This window comes from Suncus etruscus, chromosome 4 (assembly GCF_024139225.1).
Source record: "Suncus etruscus isolate mSunEtr1 chromosome 4, mSunEtr1.pri.cur, whole genome shotgun sequence".
Taxonomy (NCBI): Eukaryota; Metazoa; Chordata; class Mammalia; order Eulipotyphla; family Soricidae; genus Suncus; species Suncus etruscus.
This window is the reverse complement of record NC_064851.1, coordinates 58324538-58350522: the sequence shown is the minus strand read 5'-3', so window position 1 is coordinate 58350522 and position 25985 is coordinate 58324538. Positions and strand designations below refer to the sequence as shown.

The window sequence follows — 25985 nt, the reverse complement described above, 5'->3', positions numbered from 1 at the left end:
GTGGGGAATAGGGGAGGAGGGCTCAGACAGCTGCATGGAACAGCCCACGCCAACCCGGTTTCAGGCCAGCTCCTGGGATTCCATGAAGCAATTCCCCATCCAGGATCAAGTTCGGGCCTGGGCCATACCCTGCCCTGCGGTGACGAATGCGGGGCACGGTGAAATGAACACTGACAACACTTCCGGGCCCCAGGTTCAACTTTACTAAGGAGTCTGGAGACAAACTTGCAGTGAGTGGTCCTCCACAGTGCAAGGGCTTTTTCCGAGCACATTCCCAGGAGAGATCGGTGTGGGAATTCCTACGCGGGCGAACAATACCAAGCACCCAGACCCTCTTTCCGGGCCCCGAAGCGCCGACCCCAGAAGCAGCAAGCCCACCCGACTGGCGGCGGGAACGCAGCTCCCGGCGGGGCCCAGACAGGCCAGCCAGGCGCGACCCTCGCTCGCCCCAGACTCTAACGTTCTCTTCGGCTGTGCCTCCCCCAAGGCGCTACCACCCTCTCCCGTTAGAAGCCGCACGACTGTGTACCCAGTACCCCAACAGGCCCCCCTCGCGAACAAGACAACTTACTTACGCGCCCAGCCCGGCCCCGAGATAGCCCGGGATCCTCTCGGGGATACCCAGAGCTCTCTGGGACTCTCGGCCAATCCGAGAGCGCAGTCGGGATGCGGGGGCGGGGCTAAAATCTCTGGACCAATCAGATCAGACGTAAAGCACGTTCTGGCGCAAGAGAACCAGTTCCCGCCTTGGGAAGACGGGAAAGAAACCCACGGTTGGCGCCAAACTCCGGCGTTCTTCCGAGAGGCTAAGGGAAGGGGGCGGGACCCGAGGGGTGGGAACGACGCCGAGCGGAAGCTCACACCGGAAAAGGCGGGGCTTTCGGAGGAAGTTGTGGTCTAGAAGCAACCTATATGGAAGGGAGAGAAACAAGCCCTGTAAGGGGCTGGGCGCTTATTTATCTTGTCATGGGAATTCTGGAAATATAATAGTCAGCCGCAAGCAAGATGTGGCTGCAGGATAAAGCACCGTCCTTGCCTTTTGATATTTTCTTGCATGATGGACAAGTAACAGGGTGTTGGAGTTTTAAGGAACAGGTGCCAGAGGCCTGCGCGATAGCACTGCGGGTATGGTGTTTGCCTTGCACGGTGGCGGACCCCGGGTTCGATCCCCGGCATCCCATAATGTCCCCGAGCCTGCCATGAGTAACTCTTGAGCCCCGCTGGGTGAGGCCCCAAACAAACAAGCAAACAAATAAACAAAAAGCAGATGCCAATCTAGTGGAGGGGGGTTGGAAAGACCTTTCTAGAGGAACTGCAGACTGAGGGAGTTGCAGGGTCTAGCTTCATTACACGCGACATCACTGGTTGGTAAGGAAATAGAGCCTACTTTCTCGGCTACTATATTAGGTTTGTTTGGGGGTTTTTAGATTTTATTCGGGAGTTGGCATGGATTTATGTTGCAGATTGAAACCAGACATCAGGGAATTTTGATCCTATCAAGAAACTTGTTACATATTTTTTGATTTTTAGAAAGAACCAGAGAGCTAGTACAGTGGATAAGGCTCTTGTCTTGCACCCAAACTACTGAGTTAAATCCCTATCACAGCATTGAGTCCCCCAAGCCCCGCCAAGTGTGATACCTGAGTATAAAGCCAGGAGTAAGCCTTAAGTACTGCTGGGTGTGTGTGTGTGTGTGTATTTGTATAGTTAACCATATAGTATATAATAAAATGAATAATTCATAAATTTTATAAATTACATGTATAAATTGTATGTAAATTATATATACTATTTATTACAGGGCCAGAAAGATAGACAGGAGTTTTATTGCAGTGCTGCCTTTAATTGTTTCAATTGGGCACCATAGTATAGTCTACTATCTTCCAGTAAAAGAAGACCTTACTACAAAAGTCTTCAATTTACTATAACTCATATTCTTTGCTTTGAAAAAATAATGAAAAAATTTTGGGGGTGATGACACCTTGAGATGCTCAGGGACTATTCCTGGCTATGTTCAAGAGTGACCTCAGGTATGAGGTATGAGGATTTTTTGGGGGGGGGGCCACACCGGTAACGCTCAGGAATTACTCCTGGCTATGCGCTCAGAAATCGCTCCTGGCTTTGGGGACCATATGGGACACCGGGGATGGAACCGTGGTCTGTCCTAGGTCAGCTGCGTGTAAGACAAACGCTCTACCATTGCAATACTGCCCAGGCTCCTGGTATGAGGCTTTTGAACCAGAGTTCACTGCATGCAAAGCAAGGGCCCCAAAACTACCCAACACTTTGACCTTCAAAGGATTTGTTTTCAATTATTCCCTTGGAAAGACATCTAACAAAGCCAACTTGGAATACTGGTAGAGAAGTAATGTGCTTTAAAAAAGAAGCCCCATCAAAAAATAGGGAGAAAAAATGAACAGACACTTCCTCAAAGAAGAAATATAAATGATCAAAAGGCACATGAAAAAATGTTCCACATCACAAATCATCAGGGAAATGAAATCAAAACAACAATGAAGTACCATCTCATGCCACAGAAACTGGCACACATCACAAAGAACAAAGTACCAGCAGGGATGTGGGGAGAAATTCATTCACTGCTGGTGGGAATCCTGACTAGTCCAGTCATTATGGAGATTCCTCAAGAAACTGTAAATTGAGCTCCCATAAGATCCAGCTATACCACTCTTAGTAGGGATATACCCTAGAAACACAAAAACACAATACAAAAAAGACCTTCTGCACACCTATATTCATTGCAACACTATTTACAATAGCCAGAATCTGGAAACAACCAAGATGCCCTTCAACAGATGAATGGTTAAAGAAACTGTAGTATATATACACAATGGAATACTATGCAACTGTCAGGAAAAATGTAGTCCTGAAATTTTCCTATACATGGATGGACATGAAAACTTATGCTGAGTGAAATAAGTCAGAGGGAGAGAGATAGAGACAGAATAATCTCACTCATCTGTGGATATAAGAAAAATGATAGGACAGAGAGATAGCACAGCAGTAGGGCATTTGCTTTGCACACTGCTGACTCTGGACAGACCTGGTTCGATCCCGGGCATCCCATATGGTACCCCGAGCCTGCCATGTATACTGGATGTGGCCCAAAAAACAAAAAAAGTACAAGACAGAAGAGATGAGGGCTGGAAGGATAGGCCCATGATATGAAGCTTACCACAGAGTGGTGAGTGCAGTTAGAGAAAAAAACTACACTGACAACTATTATGACAATGGTAGTGAGTGAGAGAAATAGATTGCCTGTCTCGAATAAGGGGGGAGGGAAGGCAGAAGAGTGAGATGGCGCCATTGGTCGTGGGAAGGTTGCACCTGTGAAGGGGGGGGGTGTTCTTTTGGGGGGGATGTTTTGGGCCACACCCACCTGGTGATGCTCAGGGGTTACTCCTGGCTATGTGCTCAGAAATTGCTCCTGGCTTGGGGGACCATATGAGAAGTCGGGGGATCGAACTGTGGTTTCTCCTAGTTTAGCGCGTGGAAGGCAAATTTCTTACCACTTGTGCCATTGCTCTGGCCCCTGGGTGTTCTTTTTTTTTTTTTATAACTGAAACCCAAATACTAATATCTTTGTAATCATAGTGCTTAAACAAAGATATTTATAAAAAAAAAATAAAAAAAGAAATATGAACCGAGGGCTAGAGTGATAGCACAGTGGGTGGGGTATATACCTTGCATGTGGTCGATACAGGTTCAATTCCTGATATCCCACATCATTCCCCCAAGCCTGCCTGGAGTAACTTCTGAGTGAAGAACCAAGAGTAACCCTGAGTGCCATTAAGTGTGACCCAAAACAAACAAAAACAAAACAAAGCAAAACATGCACTGGGCTGCTTGGCTGAAATTCAGTCAACTCAGGTTCGATCTCAGCACTTCATATGGTTCCCTGAGTCCTGTCAGGAGTGATCCCTAAGCACAGAGCAACTCCTCATTTAAGATACTTTCCCACTCCTGTGCCTTAGTTGACTACTGGCACTTAGCATCTGCAACTAGGACAGCTTCAGGCAACTCTTTAGATGAAATTCCTACTGTTTCCATTCTTCCCACTGGGGACTTCATCGCACCTGAGAATAACCTACCTTCCTCAAATTTGCCTTTTCATCTTTCCCTGCTGTAGCCCAGACTTACTAACAAGCAGTTCCTGCAGAGCTGCTGGAAGAATCAGCTCTGGCTTTGGTCTTAACTTTTGGTTAAAGGTTCTCACACTTTATTCACCCACCAAGTTTTCTTTCCAAAAAGAAAAAAAAAACCCAAAACCCAGCTACCCTCTGGAAATCTTTCTTCATTTTTTTGTTTGTTTTTGAGTCACACCCAGCAGCGCTCAGGGACCACTCCTGGCTCCATGCTCAGAAATCGCTCCTGGCAGGCTCGGGGGACCATATGGGATGCCAGGATTCGAACCAATGAGTTTCTGCATGAAAGGCAAATGCCTTACCTCCATGCTATCTCTCCGGCCCGTTTTTCTGTTTGTTTTGTTTGTGGGCCACACCTGGGAGATGCTCAGGAGTTACACTTGGCCATGCTCAGGGGATCATATGGGATGCTTGGAATCAAATCAGATAAGGTTATGGGCAAGACAAGCACCCTACCAGCTGTGTTATATCTTTCTAATTCCAGGCTCTCTGAGCAAACAAGGAAAAAGCTTTCAGCTCCCCTATTTGCACCCCAGATCATTACCATGGATTGTCTGAATTTCTCCCTGTTGCCCACCCTGCCAATATTTTCCACTTTGGGAAACACTGCTCTACGTCTTATTGTCTATGGCAACTGAGCCTTTCAAAGCTAGTGATTCTCAGGGTGTGGCCCCCCCCCAAAAAAAAAAAAGAGGGCGCAGGTTTCTTCAAAGGCAGAGGGCCTAGTACACATTCCTGCATGTAAATAAATTGGAAAATTATTAATAAAATTAATAAATTATTAATTTTAATTATTAAAACATGAAATTATACATTTCAGGGGCCAGAGAGATAGCATGGAGGTAAGGCGTTTGCCTTGCATAAAGAAGAATGGTGGTTCGAATCCCGGCATCCCATATGGTCCCCCGAGCTTGCCAGGAGCGATTTCTGAGCATAGAGTCAGGAGTAATCCCTGAGCGCTGCCGAGTGTGACCCAAAAACCAAAAAACAAACGAACAAACCAAAAACATGGAAGTATACATTTCAGCAGGGAAGATGTGGATAGAATGTGCATGGGCTGGCAACACACATGTGTGCATTTTCTTTCTTCCAGATTGACTTGTAGCACTTCTTCAAACCTGCCCTAAGAGTAACTAGGTAAGAGTCCATTGCTAACTCAAGTGGTTTCTACTGGAAGTGTTGGGAGTAGTTAATGGTCTTCTTTGATGTTCTCTTTCTGGTCTTGTTCCTGCTGGAGCTTCTCTAGGAGGGGGGCTAGCATCTCTAGACCTGCAGTGGCTCCAGGCCTTGTGGGCTGTGCCCCTGAGATGGGATCCTGGTAGTAATGCTGTTAGTAGCTTAAGGCTAGTAAAAGGGTAACTCCTTCAAATCCTAGTCTCTTGGTATAATATATCTTTAAACTTGCATTATGTACTAAGAATTCATTGCCACTGAGTGCAATGCCCTGAGTACCACTGAGGAGCCCTTCTCAGTCTGCCTGCTTTCTTCAATAACTTATAGTTTATGGCCCATTCATCTTTACCCAATTCCCAGAATGGATCATTCAGAGGTTCTTGCCTCTTAGTTACCTGCTTAGCAATCTGTTTATCCCATAAGTTTTCCACTACTCTTACAGTGTGGTGATTGAGATACATCAGGATAAAATTCCCTAAGTAAAAACTAACAATATTAAGAGTACTGTTAGGATCTAAGATTCAGAATTAACTGTAAACTAAATGCTCATGTTAGAATATTGTATGCCAGGGGCCAGAGATATAGCACAGTGGCAGGGCTTTTGCCTTGCATACAGCCAACTGGAAAGGAGCCAGTTCGATTCCCAGCATCCCATATGGTCCCCAGCCTGCCGGGGATGATTTCTGAGTGAAGAGCCAGGAATGACCCCTGAGCACTGCTGGGTGTGGTTCCAAAGCCAATCAATCAATCAATAAATAAAGTAAAAATATTAATAATAAACAAAGAACGTGGTATGCCTTTGCTTAGAGACAACATTGCTTTGGCTTCTGTACTCTGCTTGCATAAGGAAATTAACCACTATAAACCTGGCTTTGTGGTGAGCCTAAGTACAGCAACGTCAGGCTCTAGTTTTTTTTTTTTTTTTTTTTTGGCCACATCTGGCAATGCTCAGGGGTTACTCCTGGCTGTCTGCTCAGAAATAGCTCCTGGCAGGCACGGGGGACCATATGGGACACCGGGATTCGAACCAATCACCTTAGGTCCTGGATCAGCTGCTTGCAAGGCAAACACTGCTATGCTATCTCTTCGGGCCCTGGCTCTAGGTTTAAGTTACAAACACTAGGCTCAGAAGAACAGCTAGTTCCTAAAATCAGACCTTAGTGGTAAATTCGGGAAAATACATCCATATAATGCTAAACAGCAGCTGACCGCCAGATGACAACTGCACCCTGGGTTTGCAACAATGGACAGATTGACACCTCACCCTGGGTCTGGGGCCTGCAGCCCACCCAGCTGTCTGTCTAATGCTGCATTTGAACTACAAACAATCCTAACTCAACCTTGTACTCAGGACCAATAATTTAATTTTATTTTATTGTGATTTTTGGGCCATACTGGTGATGTTCAGGGGTTACTCCTGGCTCTGCACTCAGAAATCGCTCCTGGCTTGGGGGGCCATATGGGACACCAAGGGATCGAACCGCGGTCTGTCCAAGGTTAGAGCATGCAAGGCAGATGCTGTGTCACCGCTGCAGCCCAGGACCAATAATTTTAAAGATCAACTACCCCGGGGCCGGAGAGATAGCACAGCGGTGTTTGCCTTGCAAGCAGCCAATCCAGGACCTAAGGTGATTGGTTCGAATCCTGGTGTCCCATATGGTACCCCGTGCTTGCCAGGAGCTATTTCTGAGCAGATAGCCAGGAGTAACCCCTGAGTGCTGCCGGGTGTGGCCCAAAAACCAAAATAAATAAATAAATAAATAAATAAATAAATATCAACTACCCAGAGGAGGGAATTCCCTAGACTGAGCTTTAATACCCTTTAAAATTGCCATGTAAGCCATTCTTGGGGTCCTCAGTTCTTCGATTTTGGAACACAGTATGCTGGTCTTCTCCGTGGTGGTCTTTTGGGTGGCAGATCCTGAGATCCAGAAGATCAAAACCTACAATTTTGATTCCTCATATAGGCTATCCAGTATACTTTAAGTCCAAAGAGCTACTACTATATATCTGGAAAAGAAATGAAAACACACCAAGAAAAAAAGAAAAAGATGGGATCAGCCTCCTCCTTCTGGAAGGGGACTGGTCCCTGAACAGAGCCTCCTCTCACCCACCTGGCCAGGGCTGCAAGAACCAAGGGGACAGACATCAGCAGTACACATTGACATGGCCTGGAAAGTTAGTTACCTTGGTGAGGGCTAGGGAAATCCAGAGTGGCACTGGGCCTCTCCTGAGAAGAGCTGGTCTCTGAGTTCCTCTGGGGTTGGTTTGATCACTGCAAAGACTAGCCTGCAAGGATGGGGACTGGGCAATCTGACTGCTCCATGGGGAAGCCTAGGGTGATTTCCTGCATCCTCTGGGCATTGTCTTCTCTCGCCTATACCTAGCTAGGGGCAGAGCACTCCAGCAGGAGCAAGATCCTTGCAGCTAGCTCCAGGAGGCCCTTCAAAGGGGTGCTGCAGACCTGATATGCAGGGATGGGGAAGCGGGGGTGGAAGAGAGGGGAGAGAACACTGCAAGAGACATGTGTGTCCTATTTGAGTTTCCATAGATCTCTAGAAGTTCATAAGGGGAATTACTAGCTCAGCGGGGCAAACTTGCTCTTTTCACCTGTCTGCACTCAGACTGATGCTGAAGGCAGCGGCTTGGTGGCCATGGAGGCTCCATCGCTTTTCCCAAGCAGGCCTTGGACTCCACCAGCACCAACAAACCAAGCACTTTTTTGTTTGTTTTTGTTTTTTGGGGGGCACATCCGTTTGATGATCAGGGGTTCCTCCTGGCTTTGCGTTCAGAAATCGCTCCTGGCTTGGGGAAACCCTATGGGGAATCGAACCGCGGTCCGTCCTAGGCTAGCGCTTGCAAGGCTAACGCCTTACAGCTTGCGCCACCGCTCCGGTCCCTGCGAGCACTCCCGACGTAGAATTCCCGCGCCCCGGAAGAACCGAGCGTTCCAGGAGAGCCAGGCGCTTCCGCCTCCCCGGGCTGCGCAGGACGCCCCGCCCCCGCCCGCCGGGAGTCGCGGGCTGATGACGCAGCGCGCCGCGTGTTTCCCCCAGCCCACGTGTGCTGCTGCTGCTACTGCCGGTGCTGCTGCCGCTTCCCGGGCTTAGCCGGCGCAGCCTCTTTCCCTGGGAGCGCAGTCGCGGCGGCCCACTCGGGCGCAGGGCCCGGTTGCCCGTCGGGGCCTTCTGGGTGCGGTGCTGGTAGGAGCGATCGAGGCCATGGAGCACCTTTCCCTGGACGTGGCTGCTGTCCCGCTGCGGCTCATCGCCGCCCAGAACGAGAAGAGCCGCGGCGAGCTGGGCATGTTTTTGGCCAAGCAGGTGAGAGAGGGGAGGGAGACTTGCAGGACACCCCAGCAGACTCGCGCCGCTTTGCACGGGGAGAGCTGCTTGCTTGCTTTGCTTGCTTGGCCCAGACTTTGGGGGCTGCTCAGGTGTCTCAGCAGGCCCATCGTGTTTGTGGAGATGGGAAGGAGCAGCTTTTATTTGTTTTTCAGTGGGGGACAGTTTCCTTCCCCTCTCCACCCACTTAGACCCACCAGCTCTCGTTTATCAAATCAAAGCGTTGCATTCGTTTTCCAAACTGTCCTGCAAAGTTGCCTCCCCCTCATGATGTGCGTTAGTGAAGCGAGACAGGTCCCGGTATCCTCATTGGCGTTAGTTGGAGTCGTTGGCCTCCCAGCCCAGGCCAAAGCTTTGGGGGTGTTCTTATCCATCTCATCGCGATTATTGGCATGACCTGGAACAGGGAGTAGCTATGAGTGAATTTTCCACCTTTCTTGATTCTCCACTGGTTTCAAGAAACCCACTCTGCCTTGCCCTATCTCCCTGCAGATACATTGGCAGCAGGAGGTCTGTGTTGGACTTTTCTTCTCTTCCCCCTCACGCCCCCTCCTAAGCAGCAGTTCATAACCACTTGTCAGCTTCATTTGGCATTTCAGTGTTTGGTTCAGCTTTGCTTATCAGAGATGAAGTCTTTACAGTGTCATAATCGTTTCCAGGAATTATTGGTTTCTTTTTCTTTTTTTTTTTTTTTTTTAGAAGGAGGGCCAACAGTGCTCAGGAACACTTGTCCCATTGCTGGTAGCACTTGGGCAACCAATGCAGAGCTACTCTATCTAGCCTTTAGTGGTGTGGACCACCAGGTCAACTTGGTTGGGGATCAGGGAGCAGGAATTCCTTAAAAGGGCTATAATCATCAATGCTAGCGGTCTCCAAGAAACACTTGGTGGTGCTGGTTGGGAGCATGTACTGTAGGAGTTTAAATTTGTGTGAAGGTGTGTGTCTCAACCCCTGAGCTATTTATTCTTCTATCCTAACATATTTTTTGCAGGGTGGGGGTTGATGGGATTTGGGTCACACTCATCTGTGCAAAGGAGTGATCCTTGATAGTATTGTGGGGTTTGTGTGTGTGTGTGTGTGTGTGTGAAAGAGAGAGAGAGAGAACTAGAGAGAGAAAGAGAGAGCCAGAGAGAGAGAGAGAGAGAGAGAGAGAGAGAGAGAGAGAGAGAGAGAGAGAGAATCATGTTTGGCATTGAGCTACTTGTTTTTATCTCATTTTAGTATGTCTATCCCTTGGAATTGATTGGACTTTATTTTTCCCTCAAGAATTAGTGGTTTTCTGAAACTCAAGGATAGCACATGTGTGATAGGACATAGGGGAGAGGATTTACTTTGTATAAGGCTGACCTGGGTTAGATCCCCAACATGTCATATAGTCCTCTAAGCCCGAAAGGAATAATTTCTGAGTGCTGGGAGAGAAATAACCCCTGAGCACCATTGGGTGTAGCCCAAAAATAAAAACAAAGCAAAGATTTAATGTTTTTATATATTAACTATACTTTCTTTTAATTTTTTCATATCAACTATACTTTTTTGCTTGTAAACTTCCTACCTGCTGTCGTTCAGGCCTAGGTTTTTTGATTCTAGAGGAGAGCTCAATGCTTTGTTTTGTCTCTCTTAGGTGTGGACGCCTCAAGATCGCCAGAGTATCCTAAATGTCTTGGCACAGTTACTTTTGGATAAGGACTGCACTGTGTTGGTTGCTCGCCAGCTGCGCCCTCTCCTTTTGGATTTGCTGGAAAGGAATGCTGAAGCCATTAAGGCTGGAGGTCAAGTCAATCATGACCTGCACGAGCGACTGTGTGTGTCCATGAGCAAGCTCCTTGGTAGCCATCCGGACGTCCTCCCGTGAGTAATAGCTTCATTCTTTATACTCCTCTTGGGTGGAAGAGAGAGATTTTTCCCCACAGCTGGTGGGTTAGGATTGCAGCTTTCCCTGCATGTCTCTAGCAATCTTGCAGGTTAAGGGAGCTTTGTTTCTTCCTGGGACTCGAGATAGGGCAGATAGAGTGGGTTTCTTGAAACCAGTAGAGAATCACGAAGGTAGAAAATTACTTATAGCTGCACCCTGTTCCAGGCCACCTGCTGTACTGGGATAAGCAGTCACCTTGCCAGTGCTCTTCCCCTTTTTGCCCCCTCTGTCCAGCAGCAGCTCTGTGACCCTATCCATGAACTGTTACATGAAGGCCTTCTACCAGGGGCTCATCCCAAGTATGTTGTGCACTTGAATTTAAAACCAAGCAAGGGGCCAGAGAGATAGCATGGAGGTAAGGCGTTTGCCTTTCATGCAGAAGGTTATCGGTTCAAATCCCGGAGTCCCATATGGTACCCTGTGCCTGCCAGGAGCAATTTCTGAGCATGGAGCCAGGAGTAACCTCTGAGCACTGCCGGGTGTGACCCAAAAACCACACACACACACAAAAAGCAAAAGTCAAGGTGTAAGACAGGTGAAATAAGAATTTGGGGGGCCAGAGAGATAGCATGGAGGTAGGAGTTTGCCTTGCATGCCAAAGGATGGTGGTTCGAATCCCAGCATCCCGTATGGTCTCCCGAGCCTGACAGGTGCGATTTCTATTTTTGGTTTTTGGGCCACACCCGGCAGCACTTAGGGGTTACTCCTGGCTATCTGCCCAGAAATAGCTCCTGGCAGGCACGGGGGACCATATGGGACACCAGTATTCGAACCTACCACCTTAGGTCCTGGATTAGCTGCTTGCCAGGAGCGATTTCTGAGTTTAGAGCCAGGAGGTAACCCCTGAGCGCAGCCTGGTGTGACCCAAACATAAAAAAAAAACGAACCCCCCAAAAAATGAGAATTTGGCCTGAAGAGCCTTTATAAGGGTAAAGGGGCCGTCTGATCTGGGTTTGATCCCTGGTACCACATAGGAGATTCAGACCTGCTAGGAGTGATTCCTGAGCACTGGTATATACCTGGGTATGGCTGGCTCTGCACTCAGGAATCATTCTTGAGCGGGCGTGGGGACCATATGGGACACTAGGAATTGAACCTTGGTTGGCTGCAAGATAAGCATTCTACCCACCATACTATCCATCTGGCCCCTGATAAAATGTATGTTGGGGGGTACACCTGGCAGTGCTTTGGGTTTTCTCCTGACTCAGAACTAGGAATGAACTCTGACAGTGAAAAAAAAATGTCTTAATGGGCTGTAGAGATGGTACAATGGATAGGACAATTGCCTTGCATATAGCCCATCAGAATTTGTTCCTCATATGGCCCCTAAGCCTCACCAGGAGTGATCCTTGAGTGCATTCTTCGGCAGCATATTTATAAAAATAGGAGAGATCCTTGAGCATAGAGCCAGGAGTGTGCCTTGAGCACTGCTGGGTATGATTCAAAAAAAGAAAAAAAAATCATGGATATTTTTTCTTTTTTTTTTTTTTTTTTTTTTGTTTTTGGGTCACACCCAGCAGCGGTCAAGGGTTACTCCTAGCTCCAAGCTCAGAAATCACTCCTGGTAGGCTTGGGGGACCATATAGGATGCTGGGATTCGAACCAATGACCTTCTGCATGCAAGGCAAACGCCTTACCTCCATGCTATCTCTCCAGCCCCCAGTCATGGATATTTTCATAGGGACTGTATTGAATCTGTATTGGATTGGACCAAAATGTCATTTTGACAGTCTGTCCTTCTAATCTATGAGTAGAACATTTCCTCATGCCCTCTTTTTAGTAGTGTTTCCTAGATATGTATGAGATTTTTCACTTCTTTTGTTGAACTGATTTCTTATCAGTATGACATTTTTTTGGGGGGGATTGGGTCACACCCGGTGATGCTCAGGGGTTACTCTTGGCTGTGTGCTCTGAAATTGCTGCTGGCTTGGGGAACGATATGGGATGCCGGGGGATTGAACTGTGGTCTGTCCTAGGCTAGCGCAGGCAAGGCAGACACCTTACATACTGCACCACCAGTACTTCATTTTTTTTTTTTTTTTTTTTGGTTTTTGGTTTTTGGGCCACACCCGGCGGTGCTCAGGGGTTACTCCTGACTGTCTGCTCAGAAATAGTTCCTGGCAGGCACGGGGGACCATATGGAACTCTGGGATTCGAACCAACCGCCTTAGGTCCTGGATTGGCTGCTTGCAAACGCCGCTGTGCTATCTCTCTGGGCCCGTACTTCATTTTCTAAGGCATAGTTGTGAATGATATTGTTCTCTTAATTCTTGTTTTTTGTTTTTTTTTTTTTTTTTTGGTATTTCATTATTCTGCATGTTGGTTTGGAAGTCTGCCTCTTTACTGTACATGGCTATTTTTTTTGGGGGGGGGCACACCCATTTGATGCTCGGGGTTACTGCTGGCTACGGGCTCAGAAATCGCCCCTTGCTTGCGGGGACCATAAGGGACAGAGGGGGATCGAACCGGGATTTGTTCCTTGGCTAGCGATTGCAAGGCAGACAACTTACTTCTAGCGCCACCTCGCTGGCCCCCATGGCTATTTTTTAGGGGCCTTTTTTGTCATCAAGTCTTTAGTCAAACTCTATTTGTATGTCATCTGCAAATAGTGAGTTTGACTTTTGACTTCTTTTCTGATCTTGGTATCCTTTATATCTTGTTGTTGTTTTGGACTACATCCAATGATGTTCGGGCATTACTCCTGGTAGGCTTGGGGGATCATATGGGATAACTGGGATCAAATCTGGATTGGCCACATACAAGGCAAACGACTTCCGCACTGTGCTATCACTCCAGCCCGTCATATCTTTTTCTTGCCTAATTGCTGTAGTAAGTGGTATTTCCAGTACTATATTTAATAGTAATGGTGTAGGTGAGCAACCTTGTCTCAAGCCTGCAGGAAGGCTTTTTTTTTTTTTTTGTTTTTGGACCACACCTGGCGGTGCTTGGGTTACTCCTAGATCTGCACTCTGAAATCACTCCTGGCAGGTTTAAGGGACCATATGGGATGCCAGGGATCAAATCCAGGTCAGGCTGGAGAGATAGCATGAGGTAGGGCGTTTGCCTTGCATGCAGAAGGAAGGTGATTCGGATCCAGCATCTTTGTTTTGCCTTTTTTTGTGTGGATTTTGTGTCACACCCGGCAATGCTCAGGGGATACTCCTAGCTCCATGCTCAGAAATTGCTCCTGGCAGTCACGGGGACCATATGGGATGCCGGGATTCGAACTGATGACCTGCATGAAAGGCAAGTGCCTTACCTCCATGCTGTCTCTCCAGCCCCCAAATTTGTTTTTTGGGCCAATGCTCAGTGATGCTCAGGGGTTACTCCTGGCTGTCTGCTCAGAAATAGCTCCTGGCATGGGGCCGGAGAGATAGCATAGAGGTAAGGCATTTGCCTTTCATGCAGGAGGTCATCGGTTGGAATCCCGGCGCCCCATATGGTACCCCGTGCCTGCCAGGAGCAATTTCTGAGCCTGGAGCCCCTGAGCACTGCCGGGTGTGACCCAAAAACCACAAAAAAAAAAAAAAAAAGAAATAGCTCCTGGCAGGCACAGGGGACCATATGGGACAACCAACCACCTTTGGTTCTGGATCGCTGCTTGCAAGGCAAACACTGCTGTGTTATCTCTCCGGGCCCCAAATCTAGCATCTTATATAGTCCCCCGAGCCTGCCAGAAGCGATTTCATGAGCATAGAGCCAGGAGTAATCACTGAGCGCTTACCAAAATAAACCAAAATAAATAAATAAATAAGATCAGCCTTTTGAAGGCAAATACCCTGCTGTGCTATTGCTCTGGTCCTGGCTTTTAGTTTTTAGTCATTGAGTATGTGTTTGCTATGGGTTTGTAAATGGCTTTAACTATGTCAAGGAGAGTTTCTTCAACTCCACTGTGTTTTTTCAGCAGTGAACCCTTTACAGTTAGCTACTTAGGAATAATCACTATAGATTTTTATTTATTTATTTATTTTTACTTTGCCAATCAGATATCTTATGCCTGGTTGCTAGTTTCTGGATTTGAACTGCATACGGTCCTAGCACTACATGATCCAGTCTTAGACTAACTTTGAGTTAGTTTTTTGATTTTTTTTTTTTTTTTGGTTTTTGGGCTACACCCGGCATTGATCAGGGGTTACTCCTGGCTGTCTGCTCAGAAATAGTTCCTGGCAGGCACGGGGGACCATATGGGACACCGGGACACCGGGATTCGAATCAACCACCTTTGGTCCTGGATCCGCTGCTTGCAAGGCAAACGCCACTGTGCTATCTCTCCGGGCCCTGAGTTAGTTTTTTGTTGGTTTTCAGACTCTTGTAAGTTCCTGTTATCTGTTCTGGAGCTAGGAATGGCAGTGGGGGTTTACTCCTGGTGGGAACTTTGGGACCATACTATTAACAGGAGGTTTGCCTCTCTCTTTTTTTTTTTTGGGCCACACTCGGCGTTGCTCAGGGGTTACTCCTGGCTGTCTGCTCAGAAATAGCTCCTGGCAGGGGGGACCATATGGGACACCGGGATTTGAACCAACCACCTTTGGTCCTGGATCGGCTGCTTGCAAGGCAAACGCAAACACAGCTGTGCTATCTCTCCGGGCCGGAGGTTTGCCTCTCTTAAGCAAACCATGGGCTTACCAGCTATTGAGCAGTCTCCTTGATCCTGTCTTTGTCTTAGAAGTGTACTTCAGTATTTTCTCCCCCAATGATAATGCTCTCTTTGAAGGTTTGCCCTACGATATTTCAAGGACACTGCGCCAGTCTTCCAGAGACTTTTCCTTGAGAGTTCAGATGCAAATCCTGTCCACTATGGGCGCAGGCGGATGAAGCTTCGTGACTTGATGGAAGCAGCCTACAAGTTTCTGCAGCAGGAGCTGATGGTTTTTCGTGAGCTCTGGGATTGGAGCGTGTGTATTCCTCTGCTTCGCAGCCACGACACTCTAGTCCGCTGGTATGTAGCTGCTGGGCTGTATCTTCTCATGTGGGGTCTGTACTTAGAGGAAGAAGGAATTCACTAAAACTGGTTTTGTTTGGGGCCTTTATAGAGTAGTCGCTTTGCTTTGAATCACTTGTTACTTCTGAGGAGAATGAGGTGATAGAAAAGGGGAGCTCCGCCTGTTTTCTGTTCTATGATATGAATTATTTATGTCTGATTTGTCTTAAAATACATTATTCTTTTTTTTTTTTTTTTTTTTTTGTGGTTTTTGTTTCACACCCGGCAGTGCTCAGGGGTTACTCTGGCTCCATGCTCAGAAATTGCTCCTTGCAGGCACGGGGGACCATATGGGACGCCGGGATTCGAACCGATGACTTTCTGCATGAAAGGCAAACGCCTTACCTCCATGCTATCTCTCCGGCCCCATATTATTTATTTATTTATTTATTTATTTATTGATATTTTTTGGTTTTTGGGCCACACCTGGCGGTGCTCAGGGTTACTCCTGGCTGTCTGCTCAGAAATAGCTCCTGGCAGGCACGGGGGACCATATGGGACACCGGGATTCGAACCAACCACTTTTGGTCCTGGATCGGCTGCTTGCAAGGCAAACGCTGCTGTGCTATCTCTCCGGGCCCATTATTTATTCTTTTAATGTTCAGTTGGCAACCCAATTTTCTTTAGGGATTAACTGGGTTGATCATATACCATTTTCTCCAGGTACACAGCCAATTCCCTTGCTTTGGTCATGTGTATGAACGAGGAGCACAAATTATCATTCCTAAAGAAGATTTTCAGTAATGAGGAGCTGATCCACTTCAGATTGAAGTAAGTAGGAACATTCCTGGTGGCCTTGACATGGCTTCATTGAATGTTCAGGTCATTGATGAATGCTCGTTTCCATTAGATTATTGGAAGAGGCCCAGCTGCAGGACTTGGAAAAGGCCTTGGTTTTGGCCAATCCAGAGACCTCCCTTTGGCGTAAGGAGAAGAAGCTGCAGTACTCACAGGGACACATCGTCTCTGTTGACCTCTCCTCCAGGGTGACAGCTGTCTGTGGTGTACTGCTGCCAAGCCAGCTGCTGGCTCCTGGAGACCAGGTATGTGGGCCCCAGTAGGTTGCTGACCTCTAACCCCCTCCTCACCATCAAGTGGGGTATTTTTCTTGGGCTCTGTCATAGATCTGAATCAAATTGAGTTAGCTAAATTTAAATTGCAAAAGTGTTCAGAAGAGGAATTCACCTAGGGCCCTCTTATACTTTATTTGTTCCTCTTTAATTTGTTAGATTCTTTCAATTGTGTCTCAAAAATGCTCTTCACTTTTTTTTTTTTTTATTTGAGCCACACTCAGATTTCTTCCTGGATCTGCATTGAGAAATTACTCCTAATGGGATGCTGGGGATTGAATCCAGGTTGACCCCATGCAAGGCAAAAGCCTTGCCTGCTGTCCTTTAACTAAGCCCCAAGCCAGGAGCAATTTTTTTTTTTTTTTTTTTTTTGTGGTTTTTGGGTCACACCCGGCAGTGCTCAGGGGTTATTCCTGGCTCCAGGCTCAGAAATTGCTCCTGGCAGGCACGGGGGACCATATGGGGCCCCTGGATTTGAACCAATGAACTCCTGCATGAAAGGCAAACGCCTTACCTCCATGCTATCTCTCCGGCCCCCTGCCAGGAGCAATTTCTGAATGCAGAACCAGGAATAACCCCTGAGCACTGCAAGGTGTGGCCTAAAAAGAAAAACAACAAAAGCCCTTTTAGCTGTGTTCTCACCTACGTATTATGCTAACTTTGTGAAATGGGTGGGTGTGGTGCATACACATTGAATGGAAAACAAAGGGAGAATGGCTTTTTCTGGAGACCCTGGTTTATCTTTAGCACAATTTGAGTAGCCTTTTGTATGGGAAGCTGTTTTTGTCATATGAAAAGTCTCCAGACTGTACTTTGGAAAGGCTTATATTGAAATCAGGGCCCATGGGGAGTCAGCCTTCTTGCCTCTCCCCAACAATGTTTGTCACTGCACACTGTGATGATCATTTTTACTGGGCGGGAAGTATTCCTAGATCAAGTACTAGGTCATTTCTTGTTTTTGTTTTGGGGCCACAAGATTGGGTTTCAGGGCTTACTCTTGGCTTTGTACTCAGAGATCACTGCAGGTAGAGTTTGAGGAATTATGTAGGATGCTGGGCATCAAACCTAGGTTAGCCACTTGCAAGGTAAGTGCCTTCTTGCTCACTGTACTAGGATCTGAAAACACACATTCTGAATATGTATCTCAGTGAATGTTCATAAATTCTAATTAGCATTAAGAAACTTCTGGGCTAGAGTGATAGCACAGCAGGCAGGGCACTTGCCTTACATGGCTAACACCAGTTGGTTATCCAGCATCCCAGAAGGGTTCCCCAACCCACCTGGAGTAATTCCTGAGTGCAGAGCCAGGAATGACTCCTGAGTATTGATTGCTGGGTTTGGCCCCAAAATACAAAGAAACCAGAACTTCAAAACCCTCTTATAATATGGACTCTGTTAGGGGAATTAACATTTTAGAACAGGGTAGGATTCTAGTTGAGGTGAGCTTGATTATGAACAGTAATGGCTAAGACATTGGGGGAGGGGCGCACACCCGGCAGCACTCAGGTTACTCCTGGCTCTGCACTAAGAAATTGCTTTTAGCAGGCTCAGCGGACTATATGGGATGCTGGGAATTGAACCAGGGATTGTTCTGGGTTGGCCGCATGCAAGACAAATGCTCTTCCGCTGTGCTATCACTCCAGCCCCCAATCTCCACACAGTTTTTATTGTTTGGGTTTGGTTTTTGACTCATATCTGATGGTAATGGGAAGACAGGAGTTGTTTGCCTCCCTCTCTCGGTGCAGTGCTTGGGGAGGTGGGGGTTACAGCCAGTGGTGGTGCCTTAGAGTTGTGCATGGGGCACTAGGGTTGAGCCCAGGACTCATGCAATTTGTTGTTTGGGAAGAATTTTTTTAACAGGTGTTTTATTTCTGACTTGCCTCTTTAGACTAGTTATAACAATTCTTCTCACCAAGAGGAACTCGCCTCTGAGTCTTATGTGCTGGTTGAGTCAGTCTGCAAAAATCTTCAGACCCTGGCCATGGCTGTGGCTTCTCAGAATGCTGTGCTGTTGGAAGGGCCTATAGGATGTGGCAAAACTTCCTTAGTTGAATATTTAGCTGCAATGACAGGTAGAAGAAAGCCTCCTCAGCTTCTTAAAGTTCAACTTGGAGATCAAACGGACAGTAAGGTAATTTAAAAAAGGCAAATTGTGGTGGGTGAGTTTACATGCTTATAAAATCCATTTGCATTGTCTTTTTTTTTTTTGGTTTTTGGGCCACATCCGGTGACGCTCAGGGGTTACTCTTGGCTATGCGCTCAGAAGTCGCTCCTGGCTTGGGGGTCCATATGGGACACCGGGGATCGAACCTCGGTCCGTCCAAGGCTAGCGCTGGCAAGGCAGGCACCTTATCTCTAGCGCCACCGCCCGGCCCCCATTTGCATTGTCTTTTGCTAATAGAATGAGAATAGTTATAGTTGTTCATCATAATTGAGTCCGAGAAACGAAAACCTCAAGTTCCTGTTATATCCCCATAGAAGTTTTTAGTCGAATTGAAAAAGAGCACCAGCAACTTCTTAGGTGTGTGGTTTCAGCAATTCTGCTTTGTCTTCTGTCTACAGATGCTGTTAGGGATGTTTCGCTGTACAGATGTTCCAGGAGAGTTTGTGTGGCAGCCTGGCTCCCTTACACAGGCTGCTACGAATGGCTACTGGATCCTTCTCGAAGATATTGACTATGCCCCCTTAGATGTGGTATGTCACCTCGCTAATCACTACCGCCCAACATCAAATCTGTCTTTGAAGAGTATTTGGTTTTCAGGCCATACCTGGCAGTGCTCAGAGTTTATTTCTCTTGGTTTTTGGGTCACACCTGGCAGCGCTCAGGGGTTACTCCTGGCTCTGTGCTCAGATATTGCCCCTGGAAGACACAGGACCATATGAGATGCCGGGATTAGAACCACCAACCTTCTGCATGCAAAGCAAACATCTTACCTCCATGCTATCTCTCCGGCCCCAGAGTTTATTTCTGACTGTTAGGAATCACTCTTGGCAGTGTTCTCAGGGGATCAATTGTCCTGAGGATTGAACCTGGGTCAGTCATATGCAAGGCAAGTGCCTTTCCTACTGTACTCTCTATGATTCTGAAGAGCATTTTGTTAAAAGTGATGATGTTTAAACAGCACAATTTTTGTTTTTGTTTTTTGGGTCACACCTGCCTGCACTCAGGGGTTACTTCTGGTTCTATGCTCAGAAATCGCTCCTGGCAGGCTCGGGGACCATATGGGATGCCTGGATTCAAACCACTGTCCTTCTGCAAGCAAGGCAAATGCACTACCTCCGTGCTATCTCTCTAGCTTCTAAACAGCATGTTTTTGTTTGCTTGCTTGCTTAGTTTTGGTTTGTGCTCCGGGGTTACTCCTGGCTCTGTGCTCAGAAATTGCTCTTGGTAGGCTCAGGGGATCATGGGATGCCCAGGATTGAATCCAGGTCGGCCATGTGCAAGGCAAATGCCTTACTGTTGTACTATTCTATTTATTTATTTTTGGTTTATGGGCCACACCTTGCAGTGCTCAGCATGCAGGTCATTCCTGGTGGTGCTCAGGGGACCATATGGGATGCCGGGAATCAAACCTTAGTCAGCCCTTGAATGGCAAGCGTTATAAAGATAGTAATTAATATCTTTATTAAGCTGCTCGCTGTGCTGTCACTCTGTTCCCTTTGTTTCATTTTTGTTTGGTTTCTGGGTCATACCTAACTATTTCAGAGCTTCTGGCTTTGTGCTTCGGGATAACTTCTGTCAGGGCTCGGAGGACCATATGTACTGCTGGAACTGAATGCAGGTTAGGTCAACAGCATGCAGAGCAAGCACTTTACCTCCTCTGTGTTTATGTGTGTGCATTTTTATTTGGGAGGGGTTATTTTTGGGGGCCATACCCAGTGATGCTTAGGGGTTACTCCTGGCTATGCACTCAAATCACTCGTGGCTTAGGGGACCATATGGGATGCCGGGGATCGAATCTAGGTCCGTCCTGGGTCATGCCCTACCACTGCTCTATCAATCTGGCCCTGTGTGTGTATTTTTAAAAACTTTTTTTTGGAGGGATTGCTGCTTGAGAGTTGTTCCTGGTGCAGTATAAAGAGTCACTCCTGGGCCCGGAGAGATAGCACAGTGGGGTTTGCCTCGCAAGCAGCCTATCCAGGACCAAAGGTGGTTGGTTCGAATCCCGGTGTCCCATATGGTCCCTCGTGCCTGCCAGGAGCTATTTCTGAGCAGACAGCCAGGAGTAACCCCTGAGAATAGCCGGGTGTGGCCCAAAAACCAAAAAAAAAAAAAAAAAAAAGAGTCACTCCCTACATTGCTCAGGGATCATGCGGTTTTGAAAACAAGCACCTAATACAGAGTACTCTGACCTATCTCTCTGTTCAAAAAACATGTACTCATACCTTGAAGTATCTGAGGGTTACACCTTGCGGTGTGTTGGGGTGCTTATGGGGTGCTGGGGATCAAATCTGGGTCGACAGTATACATGAAAAGCACCTTATTTGCTGTACCATCTCTCTGGCCCTGTGAATTGAGTTTTCTTAATTAGCCCAGAATAAGGGTTGATTGTTATAGTCAGGCCTATAATAAAAACTCAAGACCAATTCAAATCACTTGTTGACTAGGACTATTACTCAATAACAGCACTTGCCTTGCATGTGAGAAGCTCTGGATTTGATTTCTAGCGTTACATCAAAAAAGAAAATGTTGATTTGCTTAACACTCTTGGTAGTTTTTTTTTTTTAATATCTTTATTTAAACACCTTGATTACAAATATGGTACAGGTTTTTAAAAATGTTTTTTTTTCCCAGATATCACTTATCCGATAACTTATTAATAAGCATAAGGATCTTAGAATTAGAGACAAAGGAGTTGTCACTGGTTTAATCCCTGGAATCCCATTTGGTCCAGTGCCAGGAGGGGGTCTCTGAGCCAGAGGCAGGAGTAAGCCCTGAGCACCTTCTGATCTGACCTAAAAGCAAAGAGAGAAAGGTCAAAGGAAATCAATTAATGCAAGGAAAATTCTGTGCTGCTGTACATAATGGTATTTAAGACTGTATCCCTTTGTGGTCTGATGAAAGATTGCATTGGTATTTTTGGTCTTGAACTTCCTTTGGCAGTGTTGAATAAATAGAAAATTTTTGTGGGCCTGGAGAGATAATACAGCGGCGTTGGCCTTGCAAGCAGCCGATCCAGGATCAAAGGTGGTTGGTTCGAATCCCGGTGTCCCATGTGGTCCCCCATGCCTGCCAGGAGCTATTTCTGAGCAGATAGCCAGGAATAACCCCTGAGCACCGCCAGGTGTGGCCCAAAAACCAAAAAAAAAAAAAAAAAGAAAATTCTTGTTTGTAGTTTGGGGGAGGGTACTCCTGGACAGTGCCTTCATAGAAAGTGTCTATTATTTAGACAGTAGTTGAGGTTTTTTTTTTTTTTTTTTTTTTTTTTTTTTGGTTTTTGGATCACACCCGGCAGTGCTTAGGGGTTACTCCTGGCTGTCTGCTCAGAAATAGCTCCTGGCAGGCACGGGGGACCATATGGGACACCGGGATTCGAACCAACCACCTTTGGTCCTGGATCGGCTGCTTGCAAGGCAAACACCACTGTGCTATCTCTCCGGGCCCGAGGTTTTTTTTTTTTTTTTTTTTTTTTTACTTCTCATAACTTTATGGATTGGATTTTGGGATTTAGGTTTCTGTGCTGATCCCTCTTTTGGAGAATGGAGAGCTCTTGATTCCTGGCCAAGCTGACTGTGTAAAAGTGGCTCCTGGATTTCAGTTCTTTGCGACTAGAAGGTACGTCGTAGTAACATTTTTATTTTTCCTAATAATATCTTTATTTAAGCACCATGATTACAAACAAGTTTGTAGTTGAGTTTCAGTCATAAAAAAAGAACACCCCTCTTTACCAGTGCAACCTTCCTACAACCAATGCCCCCATCTTCCTACTCTCCTACCCCCTGCCTGTCTTTGAGACAGGCTTTCTATTTCTCTCACTACTGTTATGATGATACTTATTGGTGTAGTTATTTCTCTAACTGAACTCACCATTCTTTGTGGTAAACTTCATATTGTGGGCCAGTCCTTCCAGCCCTCATCTCTATTATCTTTGTGTATTATTACAATAATGTCTTTTCTTTTTCTTTTTTTCTTGTTTTTCTTGTTTTTTTTTTTTTGGGGGGGGGGGTTTACACCCAGTGGTGCTCAGGGGTTACTCCTGGCTCTGTGCTCAGAAATCGATCCTGGTAGTCAAGGGGGCAGTATATGGGATGCCGGAATTTGAACCACCATCCTTTGTGGATCGGCTGTGTGCAAGGCAAACACTCTACTGCTGTGTTATCTCTCTGGCCCGGTCTTTTATTTTTCTTAAATCCTACAGATGAGTCAGACTATTCTGTGTTTGTCTCTCTCCCTCTGACTTATTTCACTCAGCACAATAGTTTCTGGCCCATCCATGTATAAGAAAATTTTATAACTTCATTTTTCCTAATGGCTACATAGTATTTCATTATGTATATGTACCTCAGTTTCTTTAGCAACTCATCTGTTGTTGGCATCTTGGTTGTCTCCAGATTCTGGCTATTATAATAGCGCTGCAATGAATATAGGTGTTTAGAAGCCATTTTTGATTATGTTTTCGTGTTGTTCCTAGGGCATATTGCTAGGATTGGTATAGCTGGATCATATGGTAGCTCAATTTCCAGTTTTTTTGAAGAATCTCCATATTGTTTTTCATAAAGGCTGGACTAGACATTCCCACCAGTAGTAAATGAGAGTTCCTTTCTTTCCATATCCCTTCCAGCACTGATTGTTCTTGTTTTTTTGTGCTGTGTGCCAGTCTCTGTGGCAGGAGATGATACTTCATTCTATTTCTACAAAAGACTATGCAGAGACCAGGCATTATTCCTGGCTATACCTGGTTATGTGCTCAGAAGTAACTGGCGCTGCTCATGAGACCCTATGTAGTACTCACTTGCATTTGGGGCAAGTGTCTTAGCCCACCTTTACTCTCTGGCCCTTGGTGCTAGTCTGTATAGTTTAGCTTTAAAAATTCCCAAGTCTGGGTCTGGAAAGGTGGTGCTACAGGTAAGGCATCTACCTTGCAAGCGCTAGCCTAGGATGGACCGCAGTTCGATCCCCTGGTGTCCCATATGGTCCCCCCAGGAGCGATTTCTGAGCGCATAGCTGGAGTAACCCCTGAGCGTCAAACGGGTATGGCCCAAAAGAAACAAAAAATTTCCCACGCATAAAATTAAGATGATATTTAGTGAATTTTTTCTTTTTTGACCACACCTGGTAGTGCTCAGGACTTATTTTTTGCTCTGTTCAGTGATTGCTCCTTGCAATGCAGTGATCAAACCTGGGTGGGTCATACATAAGGCAAGTTCTTTACCTGATGTAGTATCTCTCTGGCTCTAATTAGTGATTTTAGTGCCTCAGTGAATATTCACTCCCAGATGGATATGGACCGGGTCAACAGTTCTAATTTACTGCCCTAAACTGAGGCCTGTTGATTTATTTGATTTTATTCAGGTGGTGGCAGTTTTTCCTTTCACTTTCTTTTTGTAAGAAGACAGGTTACCACAGAAAGATGTCAGACATAATGGGTCTGGTGCAATAGAGTAGGTAGGGTGCTTGTCTTGCATGTGTCTGACTCAGGTTAATCTCCAGCATCCCATATGGTCCTCTGAGCTCAACAGGAGTGATTCCTGTGTGCAGAGCCAGGTTAAAAAACAAAAACAAAAAACAAAAACTAAAAGCCTCCCCCCCACCAAAGAAAAGAAACAGTAAGATGTCAGTTATGGGGGCCGGGCGGTGGCGCTAGAGGTAAGGTGCCTGCCTTGCCTGCTCTAGCCTAGGATGGACCGCGGTTCGATTCCCCGGCGTCCCATATGATCCCCCAAGCCAGGAGTGACTTCTGAGCGCATAGCCAGGAGTAACCCCTGAGCGTCACTGGGTGTGGCCCCCCAAAAACAAAAACAAACAACAAACAAACAAAAAGATGTCAGTTATGAATTTTTGGCTCTGACATTTATAGTTAATCAACATTTTTTTTTTTTTTTGGTTTTTGGGTCACACCCAGCAGTGCTCAGGGGCTACTCCTGGCTCCTTGCTCAGAAAATCGCCCCCAGCAGGCACGGGGGACCATATGGGATGCCAGGATTCAAACTTCTGTCCTTCTGCATGAAAGGCGAACGCCTTACCTCCATGCTATCTCTCCGGCCCCATAGTTAATCAACTTAATGAGCAAGAGATAGTTCTCCTCTTCATGTCCTCCTGGGCAAAAAAGACCCCAAAACACAAACAAACAAACAAACAAAACCCTGCAGAAAGGCAACATCCATCCTCTGAGGACAATTATCAGAGGAGTAAGTAAAATGACTTAATATTATGGAAAATTAATAAACTGGTAATTAGTGGTAAACTTTCCACTTAAAACACAGATTGTGGCCAGAGTGATAGCACAGTGGTAGGGCGTTTACTTTGCATGTGGCTGTCTTGTGACAAACCCAGGTTTGATTCCCAGCATCCCATGTGATCCCCCAAGCCTGCCAGGAGCGATTTCTGAGTGCTCAGAGCCAGAAGTAACTCCTGAGTATGGCCTGTTGTGGTCCCAAAACAAAATAAATAAACCACAGATCATATAGATATGCATATATATATGTTTGAAGAATTAAAAATACATTTCAGATATTATAGTTTAAGGCTCTTATTATTATTGCTACTTGTAATACCATGGGCCTTGGAATATATATTTTCTTTCTTTTTTTTTTTTTTGTGGTTTTTGGGTCACACCCGGCAGTGCTCAGGGTTATTCCTGGCTCCGTGCTCAGATATTGTTCCTGGCAGGCACGGGGGACCATATGGGATGCCGGGATTTGAACTGATGACCTTCTGAATGAAAGGCAAACGCTTTACCTCCATGCTATCTCTCCGGCTCCAGAATATATATTTTCTGAAGTCATGTCATAAGGAAGAGGAACATGTTGAGATCTGATACTTAACACAGTCATTTGCAGTGACCTGAAAAGAACTGATAATGCTCTTTTTTCTTAGGAAGAATCAAGTTTGGGTTGTCATCTGCTCTATAAACCTGAGTGATGTACCATACCAGAAGAGTGTTGCTTGTTTGTAAAGATATCTCATGGGTGATATCCAGGAATATCAGTGGCAAAAAAAAATTGGGAATTTAGGGGCTGGAGTGATAGTGCAGCAATAGGGCATTTGCCCTACCGCGGTCTCATATGGTCCCACAAGCCAGGAGCGATTTCTGAGCACATAGCCAGGAGTAACCCCTGAGCATCACTGGGTGTGGCCCAAAAAACAAAACAAAAAAAATTTTTTTTGAATTTGTTGTCATT

At 46.2% G+C, this 25985-nt stretch overlaps 1 protein-coding gene across 1 annotated transcript in view; it reads left to right on the top strand.

Annotated features, from left to right (window-relative positions):
* The first annotated feature begins 8507 nt into the window (after positions 1–8507).
* Positions 8508–25985, top strand: part of MDN1 (midasin AAA ATPase 1) — a 169043-nt gene continuing 151565 nt past the window's right edge. Inside the window, exons 1-8 of the mRNA XM_049772304.1 lie at positions 8508–8659; positions 10302–10528; positions 15307–15531; positions 16237–16344; positions 16424–16616; positions 18532–18774; positions 19206–19337; positions 22316–22419. Coding sequence (XP_049628261.1) covers positions 8558–8659; positions 10302–10528; positions 15307–15531; positions 16237–16344; positions 16424–16616; positions 18532–18774; positions 19206–19337; positions 22316–22419 — 1334 coding nt within the window. The 5' untranslated portion in view covers positions 8508–8557. The remainder of the gene's footprint in view (positions 8660–10301; positions 10529–15306; positions 15532–16236; positions 16345–16423; positions 16617–18531; positions 18775–19205; positions 19338–22315; positions 22420–25985) is intronic.